The sequence below is a fragment of the Haliotis cracherodii genome, unplaced genomic scaffold (genome assembly GCF_022045235.1).
Source record: "Haliotis cracherodii isolate W230 unplaced genomic scaffold, xgHalCrac1.p SCAF_1, whole genome shotgun sequence".
In the NCBI taxonomy this organism is placed as follows: Eukaryota; Metazoa; Mollusca; class Gastropoda; order Lepetellida; family Haliotidae; genus Haliotis; species Haliotis cracherodii.
In genome coordinates, this window is record NW_027266264.1 from 45,549,867 (window position 1) to 45,565,626 (window position 15,760).

Consider the following 15,760-nt stretch of genomic DNA (forward strand, 5'->3'; position numbering starts at 1 on the left):
TTGACAGGGTTTGAAGGGACGAGTAATGTGATGGCCATGCATATGCTGACAGGGTTTGATGGGACTAGTAATGTCGTGGCCTTGCATATGTTGAAGGTTGAATGGTACTACTAATGTGACTGCTATGCATTTGTTGACAGGGTTTGAAGGGACTAGTAATGTGATGGCCATGCATATGCTGACAGGGTTTGATGGGACTACTAATGTGATGGCCATGCATGTGTTGACAGGGTTTGATGGGACTAGTAATGTGTTGGCTGGGAAGATGTTTGGGATCCCTGTGCGAGGCACTCATGCTCACGCCTTCATTACTTCATTCCATTGCATTGAGGAGCTGTCGATCAGGGTACGTATAATACCACAGCAACCTCATTTAAATCAGATCTTAGTTCTCTCTACCGCTAAACAAAGATATGAGGACATCCCTTTATTTGTCACTTTATAACAACCTATCAAACAGAGTATCCCTTACCAGATTGGCAAAGCAACAGTTGCAATGTGTTTCTAATCATGGAGGTAACCTTGTGAAGGTTCACATGGGGGAATACCAACAGACAGTTATTGGCGGAAGGACTGATTCTGTCAAAGATATTGTCTTTGATGCCTTTTGCTATTTAGGGTCTTTTAGAATTTATATTTTTACTGTTTCCATCAACAAGTTCATTTTGGTGTATACCTGACATAGAAATACAAAGTTCTGAATCCAAATTCCTTGGTATTGTTTTGATAGTTCAAAAACTACTGCATTCTCTCACCAATGACCTAAAGCAACAGTCAGATAATTTGTTCTTTCAATATTTTGGGGCCAGGGGGATTTGTCATCTTCTGACATTGAGAGTACATTAACTGGAATAAGCAGAACATTATCTGACATTGTCCGTACATTATCTGACAATGTGGGTACATTATCTGACATTGTGGGTACATTATCTGACATTGTGGGTACATTATCTGACATTGTTGATACATTATCTGACATTCCAAGTACATTATCTGACATTGTTGATACATTATCTAACATTCCCAGTACATTTTTCTGACATTGTCTGTCCGTGAACTGACAATGTCAGTACATTATCCGACATTGTCGGTACATTATCTGACATTCCCAGTACATTATCTGACATTGTTGGTTCATTATCTGACATTGTCAGTTCATTATCTGACATTGTCTGTTCATTATCTGACATTGTCGGTACATTATCTGACATTGTCGGTTCATTATCTGACATTGTCCGTACTTATCTGGCATTGTCGGTACATTATCTGACAATGTTGATACATTATCTGACATTCCCAGTATATTATCTGACATTGTCCGTACATTATCTTATATTCCGTGTACATTATCTGACATTGTTGATACATTATCTGACATTGTCGGTTCATTATCTGACATTGTTGATACATTATCTGACATTCCCAGTACATTATCTGACATTGTCGGTACATTATCTTACATTCCGTGTACATTACCTGACATTGTTGGTACATTATCTGACATTGTCCGTACATTATCTGACATTGTTGGTACATTATCTGACATTGTCTGTATTTATGTGGCATTACTGGTACATTGTCAGTACATTATCTGACATTGTCGGTACATTATCTGACATTGTCAGTACATTATCTGACATTGTCGGTACATTATCTGTCATTGTCGGTACATTATCTGACATTGTTGGTACATTATCGGACATTCCCAGTACATTATCCGACATTCCCAGTACATTATCTGACATTGTCGGTACATTATCGGACATTCCCAGTACATTATCTGACCCTGTTGGTACATTATCTGACATTGTCTGTCCATTATCTGACATTCCCAGTACATTATCTGACATTGTCAGTACATTGTCTGACATTGTCAGTACATTATCTGACATTGTCCGTACATTGTCTGACATTGTTAGTACGTTATCTGACATTGTCGGTACATTATCTGACATTGTCGGTACATTATCTGACATTGTCGGTACATTATCTGACATTGTCGGTACGTTATCTGACATTGTCGGTACATTATCTGACATTGTCCGTACATTATCTGACATTTTCGGTACATTGTCTGAAATTGTCAGTACATTATCTGACACTGTCGGTTTATTATCTGACATTGTTGGTTCATTATCTGACATTCTTGATAAATTATCTGATATTCCCGGTACATTATCTGACATTCCCAGAACATTATCTGACATTGTTGGTTCATTATCTGACATTGTTGATACATTATCTGACATTGTCGGTTCATTATCTGACATTGTTGATACATTATCTGACATTGTCGGTTCATTATCTGACATTGTTGATACATTATCTGACATTCCCGGTACATTATCTGACATTGTGGGTACATTATCTGACATTGTCGGTACATTATCTGACATTGTCGGTACATTATCTGACATTGTTGATACATTATCTGACATTGTCGGTACATTATCTGACATTGTCCGTACGTTATCTGACATTCTCAGTAGATTATCTGACATTGTCGGTACATTATCTGTCATTGTCGGAACATTATCTGACATTGTCGGTACATTATCTGACATTGTCGGTACGTTATCTGACATTCCCAGTACATTATCTGACATTGTCCGTATATTATCCGACATTCCCGGTACATTATCTGACATTGTCCGTACATTATCTGACATTGTCCGTACATTATCTGACATTGTCGGTACATTATCTGACATTGTCGGTACATTATCTGACATTGTCGGTACGTTATCTGACATTGTCGGTACATTATCTGACATTGTCCGTACATTATCTGACATTTTCGGTACATTGTCTGAAATTGTCAGTACATTATCTGACACTGTCGGTTTATTATCTGACATTGTTGGTTCATTATCTGACATTCTTGATAAATTATCTGATATTCCCGGTACATTATCTGACATTCCCAGAACATTATCTGACATTGTCGGTTCATTATCTGACATTGTTGATACATTATCTGACATTGTCGGTTCATTATCTGACATTGTTGATACATTATCTGACATTGTCGGTACATTATCTGACATTGTTGATACATTATCTGACATTCCCGGTACATTATCTGACATTGTGGGTACATTATCTGACATTCCCAGTACATTATCTGACATTGTCGGTACATTATCTGACATTGTTGATACATTATCTGACATTGTCGGTACATTATCTGACATTGTCCGTACGTTATCTGACATTCTCAGTAGATTATCTGACATTGTCGGTACATTATCTGTCATTGTCGGAACATTATCTGACATTGTCGGTACATTATCTGACATTGTCGGTACGTTATCTGACATTCCCAGTACATTATCTGACATTGTCCGTATATTATCCGACATTCCCAGTACATTATCTGACATTGTCCGTACATTATCTGACATTGTCCGTACATTATCTGACATTGTCGGTTCATTATCTGACATTGTCGGTTCATTATCTGACATTGTTGATACATTATCTGACATTCCCAGTACATTATCTGACATTGTGGGTACATTATCTGACATTGTCGGTACATTATCTGACATTGTTGATACATTATCTGACATTCCCGGTACATTATCTGACATTTCCGGATCATTATCTGACATTGTTGATACATTATCTGACATTCCCGGTACATTATCTGACATTGTCCGTACATTATCTGACATTCCCAGTACATTATCTGACATATTAGTACTTTATCTGACATTGTCGGTACATTATCTGACATTGTTGATACATTATATGACATTCCCGGTACATTATCTGACATTGTGGGTACATTATCTGACATTGTTGGTACATTATCTTACATTGTGGGTACATTATCTGACATTCCCAGTATTTTATCTGACATTGTTCATACATTATCTGACATTCCCAATACAGGAGCCCAGGAATTCCAGCCTAGATGGGTAAAGGTTGGAAACTTGACTTTTAAAGTCAGTTAACTCTCTTGCCTCAGTAAGATGGTTCTTTTAAGTATTGATGTGATTATTGTGACAACTCATGGTTCATGAAAATGACAATAAATGTAATGCTTTCTGTGCAGTTGTGCATATGTTTTACCGGTAGTCTGTTTTCAGTCGTACAAATGGGTATCTCTCATACCCTAACGTCTAGTCGCACATTTAAAAGGAAGCCAGAAGCTGGAATGTAAACATTAAATTTGTTTCCGTCCGGTTGCGCACACACCTCCCTATGACAAGTCACAAATCTCTCAGCTTGCCTCTGAGCTGGTCGCTCTAGTAGACTGCTAGTTTGTATTCTACTAGTACTTATCGCTTGTCTACAGTTGTTGTTCTAATAAAGTAATGATAATAATAATATGTCTTACCTGTAGACTCCTGGAATGTAATCCTTGGTAATCCATTGTTTGTGTTCAACACGTGTTTCACTGTTTGACTTGATTTTACACGTTGCAACATGTCGGGCATTTGTGCCTCGTGTCAAAGAAAACTGTCTAAAGAAGACCCTCACAAGTATTGTCCTTCCTGCATCATTAAGGACAGGTTTTCAACGTGTTCGTGGGATAAACGTTGTAAAGAATGTGAGCACTTGTCTTCTATAAACTTTGACTTGTATCATTGTGCTTTGGCAAAGCGGGCTGCTGACCAGCGCTACAAGCAGAGAAGGTCATCGGGTGGATCCTTGGACTCTGCACGCTCCACATCCGGCCCTGGGGGTGGCGAGTCGGCCACACCCAAGAAATCAGTTGATGAAGACCCGCCTGCTGATGATACTACCCGCTTGACGAAAATCAGTCGGGACGACAGGTTGAGTGCCTCGTCGAGAGACAGTAAACGACACGAGGGCGTTCTTCGCCTTCGTGGTCGTCGGGAGTACGATTCGGATGATAACTACGATGGGGATCGTAGTACTGCTACAGTTAGTGATTGTAGCCCTCGTCCCCACGAGGACGTGCAGCGTTCTCGCAGGGAGTTTCTGGGAGTTCTGCGTCGTAGTGAAGATAATGACAGAACGACGCCCTCGTCTCACTTTGATATCGACCCGGCTTTGATAGCCCAGATCACAGCGGCGGTCCTCGCCTCGATGGCGTCGACCAAGAAGCATTCGACTGCGTCGAGGGTCCATGGACCGTCAACCAGTACACCAGCTCCTTCATCTACGCCTCCACAATCGACGTAGACGATGGATTGTCACGGCAGCCCTCCTAGGCCTCCCAAAGACATTGAGTTGTTTGCTTGGCTATCTAACTTCTGCCTGAGTTATCACAAGACGATGTCAAACCGATGTGTGCGGGCTTTAAGTTTGGAGATACACTGCAGTCTCTTCAGTTTTCTCCTCCCGATGCCTTCAGAGCCATGGCTCAAGATATGGACCAGAACTTTGCCTCTGCTCTGCGTGGGCAGAGTTTCTGCAAGCCGCCTGGTCGATCTCGTTACCCGATTTATGGCATGCCGTTTTTGTCACCCATGAGTAGGGACTTGGATTGGGGGCTACTCTTCAAGAAACCAGCGCCCTCCTAGATTCTAGTAGAAGACAGGCATTTGGAATCCATGGACACTGCTGTTTTTCACCAGCTACAACCGCTTGCTATGCTGTCGACAATGATCGAGGCCCGCTCAGTGTACTTTGAGGAGAAAGAACCCCAGAACAAGGACCTGTATGCAACGGTGGAACACGGACGTCCTCGCCCAGTCCCGATATGTATCAGGCCAGATTACTACTGCACGTCGCCATGGTTACATCGACTGCACTGAACTACCTGATCGTCATGGCAGGTCACTCTTACGGGCTCAACAGTTGTTTGACGGTTGTACCAACGAAGTTCTGGACAAGTACTCCAGGGAAACCGAGCGTGACATCATCATTTTGGCTTCACACAACCTGTCCAGACGGCCACCAGTTTCGAACGCCCCACGATGACGTTACTGAAAAGAGAATGTGCAACGGGCCTTTCGTAGGGACATGCCTCGACAGCCGTCCCGCAAGAGAGATTCGGACAGGAAAGGTCGCCAGGTCTCCTTTTCCATGTATCCCAGAGGGGGAAAGAGCCAGCGGGGGAGGAAGTGAGGTCCCTTTCCCCGCCGTTACCGTCGTTGGAGTCTCCCCCAGTGACACTACCTTTAGACGAGCTACCGGTAGGGGGGAGACTTCATCACTATGCCCATAAGTGGGCTTTCCTCAACGACCCTTACGTTCAGAACATTTTGACAACAGGCTACGCCCCACGTCTGAGATCGACGCCACCACTGACGTCATCCCCGACATTCCACACTCCACCAACGCATCGGCTGACGGAGGCCATCGATTCGTTGGTGGAAAAGGCGGCCTAGGGACATCGGCACCATCGACGGGGTAATACTCGCCCATCTTTCTAGTACCCAAGAAAAACTCCACAAAGATGCTGCTTATTTTCAATCTCTAAAAGTTCAACGCAACATATCTCCAACAACCCAACACATTCACCATGATATCCCTCAGCTCTCTGCGTCGGTTGATATTACCGAATGTCTTCCTCGTCTCGATAGACCTTCAGGATGCGTATCTCCATGTACCGATAGCTTCCGAGTTCCAGAAGCAGGAAGTGCACGGTCTGTTGACATCGGCCCACGACCTGACTCGCCTAGGTCGTCTTCAACTTCGTCCGCTGCAGAGATTGCTGTACCCCCACCTGGAGTTTCCCAATCTCCTGGTTCCACTTCCGGCGCAGCTACGTTGTCATCTGGAGTGGTGGCTCCAGCCGTCGAATGTTTGCGAAGGCGTCTTTATGAGCGAGCCTCCGTTCATACTACACCTATTTGTAGACGCGTCATTGGAAGGCTGGGGAGCGCACTTCGGGGACGACCAAGCGGCCGGGCTTTGGTCGCCAGAAGAAAAGGTCCTCCACATCAACTGCAGTGATTCAGGCGGTCGAGTTCTGAAAACTTCGACTGTCAGACAGTCAGACAACTCCACAGTCGTCCACTGCATCAACAAACAGGAAACGACTCGGTCGGCGGCCCTTCTGGACCGAACATTCAGGTTCTCCGCCCTCGTCGACGACTTGGACATGGGCGTACGCCTCCATCAAATCCCGGGGGCAAAGAATGTGAGACCATCGAGGCCGTCTCCCACGGAGTGGATGATCCATCCGACAGTCTTTCATCTGCTGACAGATCGACTCTGGTTGCCCCAAGTAGATCTCTTTGCAACCCGCTACAACAACCGCCTACCTCGATTCGTGTCGCCGGTTCCAGACCCACGGGCATGGGACCAGGACACTCTAGCGGCATCGTGGGAGGGTCTAGACGCTTACTCGTCTCCGCCAACGGTGCTGTTTCCATCGATACTGGAGAAAGTTCGTCAAACGGCCAACCTACGTCTGCTTTTGGTCGTGCCTTATTGGCCGGCCAGAACATGGTTCCCGGAACTTCTTCAGATTATCGATCAGTCACCGTTCCCGTTGCCAGATCAAGATGACCTCCTTCTTCATCCTCACACCGATGACACCGGGGATAAAGAACTTCCAGCTTCACGCCTGGGTTTGCTTAAGACCTCAAGCGGCAGCACTTGACTCATCAGCACATCGAGTTGTATGATGACAAGTGGACCACTTTCTCCATTTTCGCCAGGTCTCATGGCTTCAACCCGGCGGTAGCAACCCCACCACAGGTGGCGGAGTTCCTAGTCTATCTCCGGTCATCTCGGCGTCTGAAAGGGTCGACGATCTCGACTTATCTGGCAGCTTTGGCTTCAGTGGTGCCGTCTCCTACGGGCGACAAGCTCACTAAAGTACCAGAGTTGCAGAAGATTCTACATGCCTTCATGGTTGAAGATCAGTCACGTAAATTCCGACCGCCGGCCTGGGACCTCGATGTCGTTCTGCGCAACCTGTCTAGTCAGGCTTACGAGCCTCTAGATCAGGTCGCGTTCAACTTATTGTCTGAGAAAACGGCTTTCCTTCTCTCGCTGGCTATGGCAACGAGAGTATCGGAAATACATGCCATTAATGTCGGTCGGATTACGTTCGATCAGCATAACCATGGCTACATCCATCTTGGTCTCAGATGGAAATTTTTAGCGAAAAATCAACTTCCTGGCCAAGATGCGAGAATGTTCCACATTCCTTCCTTGTCTGCCATTATGGGCCCCCATGATCACGCTGATCTCACCCTGTGCCCAGTTCGTGCGCTTCGTATTTACCGGCAGCGATCTGAACAGCAACGACGGCTGTTCATACCGCTCTCAACTAATGCAAAGAAAGAGATTACACGTAATACTCTCTCCTTTTGGTTGAGAGAGGTAATTCTCAGAGCTTACGAGGCGCAAGGACTCACACCTCCCACCTCCTCTCATCCGCACGAAGTTCGAGCCATAGCTTCAGCATTAGCACTCCACAGTAATTGTTCGCTGCAAGCTATTATGGAGGGCTGCTTTTGGAGATCTACTTCAGTGTTTGCTTCGCATTATCTCAGAGATATCTCAACAGAAGATGTTGAAGGACTCAAACAGTTTGGTCCACTCGTGGTGGCACAACAGATCTCTCAGAAAAGACAGTGAATTTGTGCTTTATTCACTTTGGACTTTTTGCTCGACACTTCCTGCCATATAACATGTTACAATAAAAGCTGTTGGTGAATGTACGTATTCTTATGGTTTTTTGTTGCGTGTAGTACTTGGCTTTTTTATTATGGTTATTCGGTGTATGCATCGTCTTCCCATACTATATAGTACTGCTTGTATTTTTTAGTTACCTTGTATACTGCAAGTTGCTCTGTAACTTAATTATGCGCCGACCACACTTCGATCGCAGTTCAACTGACGTGTGCAGTTGTCCTGTCGCATCGATAATTAGTTGTGTGTCGAAGAGCATTAACCATGCTATTTTTAGTTACCTTGACTATGGCGACTTGTTCTGTAACTAAATTATACACAGACCACACTTCGATCACAATTCAACTGACATGTGCAGTTGTCCTGTCACATTAATAGTTACTTGTGGGTTGTAGAGCATTAACCATGCTGTTTTAGTTACCTTGTATACTGCGAGTTGCTCTGTAACTAAACTATACGTCGACCCCCACTTCGATCGCAGTACAACTGACGCGTGCAGTTGTCCTGTCGCATCGATAATTAGTTGCGTATCGAAGAGCATTAACCATGTTGTGCGTTCGTGATAAACAACTTGTCTTGTCCGTGCATCTGTTCGAATGTTCTATTGTCACTACAGGGGTAAGGCACTTGGTACATTCGACGTGAAAGAGGTCACTTCCTGATTACTTTCCCGACCCTCCTTCCAGTGTTCCGTCGAATTCTACCCATTTGTACGACTGAAAACAGACTAAAACATGGGGTTTTCAGATTAAGATGGATGTTTTATTGGTCTGTTTTCAGTCGTACGTTCCCACCCAGCCATCCCCACAGGGAAGTAATCCAGTCCAGTCCTGCTTGATGGCTTATTCTTCGAGATTTGTGACATGTCATAGGGAGGTGCGTGCGCAACCGGACGGAAACAAGTTTAATGTTTACATTCCAGCTTCTGGCTTCCTTTTAAACGTGAGACTAGACGTGAGGGTATGAGAGATACCCATTTGTATGACTGAAAACAGACCAATAAAACATCGTTTTTAATCTGAAAGATACATTTTTGGTTCTCTTTCTTTCAGACACTCTGCAAACCTGACACCAAAGAAGAAGTGAACTTTGTTAATATATGTTTGAAATGGCAGCAAGAGCTCTCCAAAGTCTTAGGTAACAAAACATTAAGCCAGTAAGTCAATACGTAAAAGTTGTCTTAAGAGAGCCATCCTGTTGATGATAATCTGAATATAACTTTGTCATTGTCTTGTCTGCAGCATTTTTGCACTTTGTATAGTATCCTATCATAGGATACAGTTCCAGATACAGAGGTAACTTTGTCATTTGCTTTGCCTAGGTTTCCTATCTGATCAAGTGCATGATGGTGAACTTGCAGCTTTTATCACCTATGCATTGGCGTTTCCTGACAGTCTCATTGCTCTCATCGATACATATGACGTGATCAGGTCCGGCCTGCCAAACTTTTGCACTGTTGCCATGGCACTTCATGAGGTGGGCTACAAGGCCCGTGGTATCCGACTTGACAGTGGTGACTTGTCCTATCTCTCTAGACATGTGCGCCACACCTTCAAGAAGATTGCAGACAAGTAAGAAAAAATTGTCCTAAATCTGAAAAGAGGAATTTGGTAATTGTCCGACTTGAGTGTCATGAATTTGCGGTATAATGTGAAGTATACCTTTACACTGTGTTGCAGGTACAACCTGCCTTGGTTTGAGAGCCTGGCCATAGTGGCCAGCAATGACATTAACGAGGACACCATACACTCCCTCAACCAGCAGGTAGGTCGTCTTTGTATGTCAACAACAGAATAATGTTGCACTTCCCTCAGCCAGCAGGTAGGTTGTCTTTGTATGTCAACAACAGAATAATGTTGCACTTCCCTCAGCCAGCAGGTAGGTTGTCTTTGTATGTCAACAACAGAATAATGTTGCACTTCCCTCAACCAGCAGGTAGGTTGTCTTTGTATGTCAACAACAGAATAATGTTGCGCTTCCCTCAACCAGCAGGTAGGTTGTCTTTGTATGTCAACAACAGAATAATGTTGCACTTCCCTCAACCAGCAGGTAGGTTGTCTTTGTATGTCAACAACAGAATAATGTTGCGCTTCCCTCAACCAGCAGGTAGGTTGTCTTTGTATGTCAACAACAGAATAATGTTGCACTTCCCTCAACCAGCAGGTAGGTTGTCTTTGTATGTCAACAACAGAATAATGTTGCACTTCCCTCAACCAGCAGGTAGGTTGTCTTTGTATGTCAACAACAGAATAATGTTTCACTTCCCTTAGCAAACAGATATATTTGTATTTGTCTTTGTATGTCAATACTTGAAGATTGTTGCACGTCACTCAGCCAACTGATTTGTTGCCTTTGTATGTCAATCTATAGTAAAGTGTGTCGACAGTGGTACATGCCTACAGTTTAGTGAGAATTCAGAATCTCTGGCATGTTACATGAGCAGTTGTTGAGTTGTAGATGTGATGAAACAGTGAGTGCTATTTAGTATTTCCTCTCCTGAGAATGTACTTCAGTCTACAATCTTTCAACTTCCTACACACTACACATCATTGTAAAGGTGAACCAGTGTTATTTTCCATTGTGCAGGGTCATGCCATTGACAGTTTTGGAATAGGAACCCATCTGGTGACCTGCCAGAAGCAACCTGCCCTGGGATGTGTGTTCAAGGTGAGTGACTGTGACAGTTGTCACACAGCTGGTGGACCCTCGTGTAAGTGCTGACTGACCACCGTTGTACCATTGCTCACCTTCCTTCAGCTGCCAAGCTGCATTGGTCATGTGCACTATCATCTGCTATCTGGAAAACTACTGTACATTCTGCATAATTCTGCTGTTCTCAGACCCTCTATGTATCAGTGATCCTTTCTGTGTGTGCTTGCTACAACATGAGTGTGTGTGTTTCAGCTAGTTGAGGTGAACAGCAAGGCCCGTATCAAGCTGAGTGAGGATATGGAGAAAGTCACCATCCCTGGCTGCAAGTTTGCATTCCGCCTGTATGGACAAGATGGTGAGATGCTTGTCACACACATGACAAAAACGACCTACAAATGACATATACAACCTACACATGACATATACAACCTACACATGACATATACAATCTACACATATAACATAGGAGTTAGTAGATAGTGTTGTATATATGCCATATATAACCTACACTTGAGATATACAACCTACACATGAAATATAGAACCTACACATATAACCTACACATGACATATACAACCTACACATGACATATAACCTACATATATAACCTACGCATGACATATACAACCTACACATGACATATACAACCTACACATGACATATAACCTACACATGACATTTTCAACCTACACATGACATATACAACCTACACATGACATATAACCTACATATATAACCTACACATGACATTTTCAACCTACACATGACATATACAACCTACACATGACATATAACCTACACATGACATTTTCAACCTACACATGACATATACAACCTACACATGACGTATAACCTACATATATAACCTACACATGACATATACAACCTACACATGACATATAACCTACACATATAACTTACACATGACATATACAACCTACACATGACATATAAACAACATATATAACCTACACATGACATATACAACCTACACATGACATATAAACGACATATATAACCTACACATGACATATACAACCTACACATGACATATAACCTACATATATAACCTACACATGACATGTACAACCTACACATGACATATAACCTACATATATAACCTACACATGACATTTTCAACCTACACATGACATATACAACCTACACATGACATATAACCTACACATATAACCTACACATGACATTTTCAACCTACACATGACATATACAACCTTCACATTGACATATAACCTACATATATAACCTACACATGACATATACAACCTACACATGACATATAACCTACACATATAACTTACACATGACATATACAACCTACACATGACATATAACCTACACATATAACCTACACATGACATATATAACCTACACATGACATATAACCTACATATATAACCTACACATGACATTTTCAACCTACATATATAACCTACACATGACATATATAATCTACATATATAACCTATATATGACATATAACCTACACATATAACCTACACATGACATATAACCTACACATATAACCTACACATATAACATTGGAGCTAGTAGATAGTGTTGTATTTCCAGGCAACGCGCTGGTTGATCTGATGATGCAGACAGATGAGGAAGAGCCTCAGGTCAACCAGAGGACGCTGTGTCGACATCCATTTCAGGTAAATATAAGTACAGATGTTTTCATGGACTGTTCATCCTTCAGTGGAGTCTGACTGTAATTCAAAATACCACGCTACAATCCTCAGCAGAATTTCCAAAAGTAGATAGGAAACTTGATGGTTTTATCAGAATTCGACCAAATTACATTTTGAAACCATATAATGTTTGGACATCAGGGATATTTTATATAGAGTATCTCCTTTAATTAATTAGGCCAATTAAACATGTACATGTCATCGAAGCAATATTTTAGGACAATTAAACATGTACGTGTCTTCCAAGTATTATTCTAGGACAATTAATGTGTACATGTCATCCAATTATTATTTTAGGACAATTAACATGTCAGGTCATCCAAGTATTATTTTTGGACAATAAATGTGTACATATCATCCAATTATTATTTTAGGCCAATTAAACATGTACATGTCATCCAAGTATTATTTTAGGACAATTAACATGTGCATGTCTTTGAAGTATTATCTTAGGACAATTAAACATGTACATGTAGTCCAAGTATTATTTTAGGACAATTAATGTGTAATGTCACCCAAGTATTACTTGAGGCCAATTAAACATGTACATGTTATCCAAGTATTATTTTAGGACAATTAATGTGTACATGTCATCCAAGTATTATTTTAGGACAATTAATGTGTACATGTCATCCAATGGATATTTTAGGCCAATTAAACATGTACATGTAATCCAAGTATTATTTTACGACAGTTAAACATGTACATGTCATCCAAGTATTATCTTAGGACAATTAATGTGTAATGTCACCCAAGTATTACTTGAGGCCAATTAAACATGTACATGTCATCCAAGTATTATTTTAGGACAATTAATGTGTACATGTCACCCAAGTATTATTTTAGGAGAATTAAACATGTACATGTTATCCAAGTATTATTTTACGACAGTTAAACATGTACATGTCATCCAAGTATTATCTTAGGACAATTAATGTGTACATGTCACCTAAGTATTATTTGAGGCCAATTAAACATGTAAATGTTATGCAAGTATTATTTTAGGACAATTAATGTGTACATGTCACCTAAGTATTATTTGAGGCCAATTAATGTGTACATGTCATCCAAGTATTATTTTAGGACAATTAATGTGTACATGTCATCCTTTGTCAGGCTCTCTGAATCTTCTCACACACGCTTGGTGACCAGGTTGAAATTCTCTTAATGAACTCTTCTTATCACGGGCCTGTTTATTGATCAGTGATCATGAATGTTAGTGATCATAAATCAAGGCGTGTCCAAATTTCTCTATTCATAAGCATCTCAGCTGGGGTGAGGCCTGTGACTGTGTGTGAGGTGGATCGATACTTGATCAACAGATTTGACGGTTTCTCTTCTGGACCATTTTCAGTTGAGGCTTTCATATTATTTTTCAGTGTTCGGACAAATCTTTCTGCAGCCCCATTAGTTGCTAGACTACGTGTTGAATGACATTATTCTTTAAGAACAAACTTCTGCAGCTAACTGGGGCCCATTGTCTGACACAAGTTAATTTGGAAGACCATGGATAGCAAATGTCTGTCTGAAAATCTGTATTGTCTTCATCGTTGTGGTGGTGTGGGTGAGATAAACCTCTGGCCATTTGGAACGAACATCAATTAACACTAGGTAGTTTCTCCCTTTGTACTCTGCATAATCAATAAGCACTTGTTGCCATGGGTGAGATGGCCATGACCATTCCTGTAAAGGAGCTGTGGCTGGTGTGCATTTAACTGAAATACACCGTGGACATGTTTTCACCATAGTCTCTATGTCACTGTCGAGAGAGGGACGCTAAACGTAACTTCTTGCGAGTGTCTTCATTCTGACAATTCCCAAATGCTTGGTGTGCAGTTCTTCCAACAGCCCAGGGCATAGGAGTGTTGGCACCACTACTTGTAGGCCCCATAGTAACACTACTCTTTAAACTCAGTGTTCATTTTGTCAATCAAAATAGATCTTCAGATCAAGTTGAGACACGTCTGACAGCCATCCACTTAGAGTGAGATCTATCGTGGATAAATTTGGAATAAATCTGGCATAATACTGGAGCATGCCCAAGAATGATCTAAACTGTTGTTAATTCCTTGGTGCTGGTGCATCAACAATGGCTTGCACTTTGTCTGGTATTGGATGCAGACCGTCTTTGACAATGATGTGTCCCAGGTATTGTACATATCTTCAGGAACTGGCATTTATCTTTCTTTAGCTGGACTCCATGCTGTCCAAGTCTTGTTGATTCTTGATCTACGACACTGAGGTTTTCTTCTGGACTTTTCTCTCCTTTTTCATAATTACATCGTGAAAAGGAATAGTACATGGAATTCCCTGCAAAAGCTTCTTTATTGTAGCTTTGAAAATGAGGGACAACTAGCAATTCCAAAGGCCAGTCGGTTGTTACAATACAGACCTTTGTGTGTGTTGATCACCAAATTTTTGTCCCCCGCCGCGCGAAAGTGCGAAGCGGGGGATATAGTATTCACGACCGTCCGTATGTACGTCTGTACGTCCCACCTGTTTGTTGCCGCGATATCTCAAGAACTAAACACTGGATTGTCTTCATATTTGGAACTATGGTGTATATTCAGACACCGCAGACACCAGTTGGTTTTGGTGACCTTGACCCCATTTTCAAGGTCACAGCAGGCAAATCTGCTTTTGGAGTTGGAAAACGGTATTGCCGCGATATCTCAAGAACTAATTGCTGGATTGTCTTCATATTTGGAATTATGGTGTATATACAGACTCCGCAGACACCAGTCGGTTTTGGTGACCTTGACCTCATTTTCAAGGTCACAGCAGGCAAATCTGCTTTTGGAGTTAGAAAACGGTGTTGCTGCGATATC

General features: G+C 42.0%; 1 protein-coding gene across 1 annotated transcript in view; it reads left to right on the forward strand.

The window, feature by feature from the left end:
- The window catches only part of LOC139478299 (nicotinate phosphoribosyltransferase-like), a 53,039-nt gene that overhangs the window by 15,029 nt on the left and 22,250 nt on the right, over positions 1–15,760 (forward strand). The window contains exons 5-11 of the mRNA XM_071260717.1: positions 231–346; positions 9,621–9,705; positions 9,890–10,139; positions 10,248–10,332; positions 11,155–11,235; positions 11,473–11,575; positions 12,811–12,896. Of these exons, the coding sequence (XP_071116818.1) occupies positions 231–346; positions 9,621–9,705; positions 9,890–10,139; positions 10,248–10,332; positions 11,155–11,235; positions 11,473–11,575; positions 12,811–12,896 (806 nt within the window). The remainder of the gene's footprint in view (positions 1–230; positions 347–9,620; positions 9,706–9,889; positions 10,140–10,247; positions 10,333–11,154; positions 11,236–11,472; positions 11,576–12,810; positions 12,897–15,760) is intronic.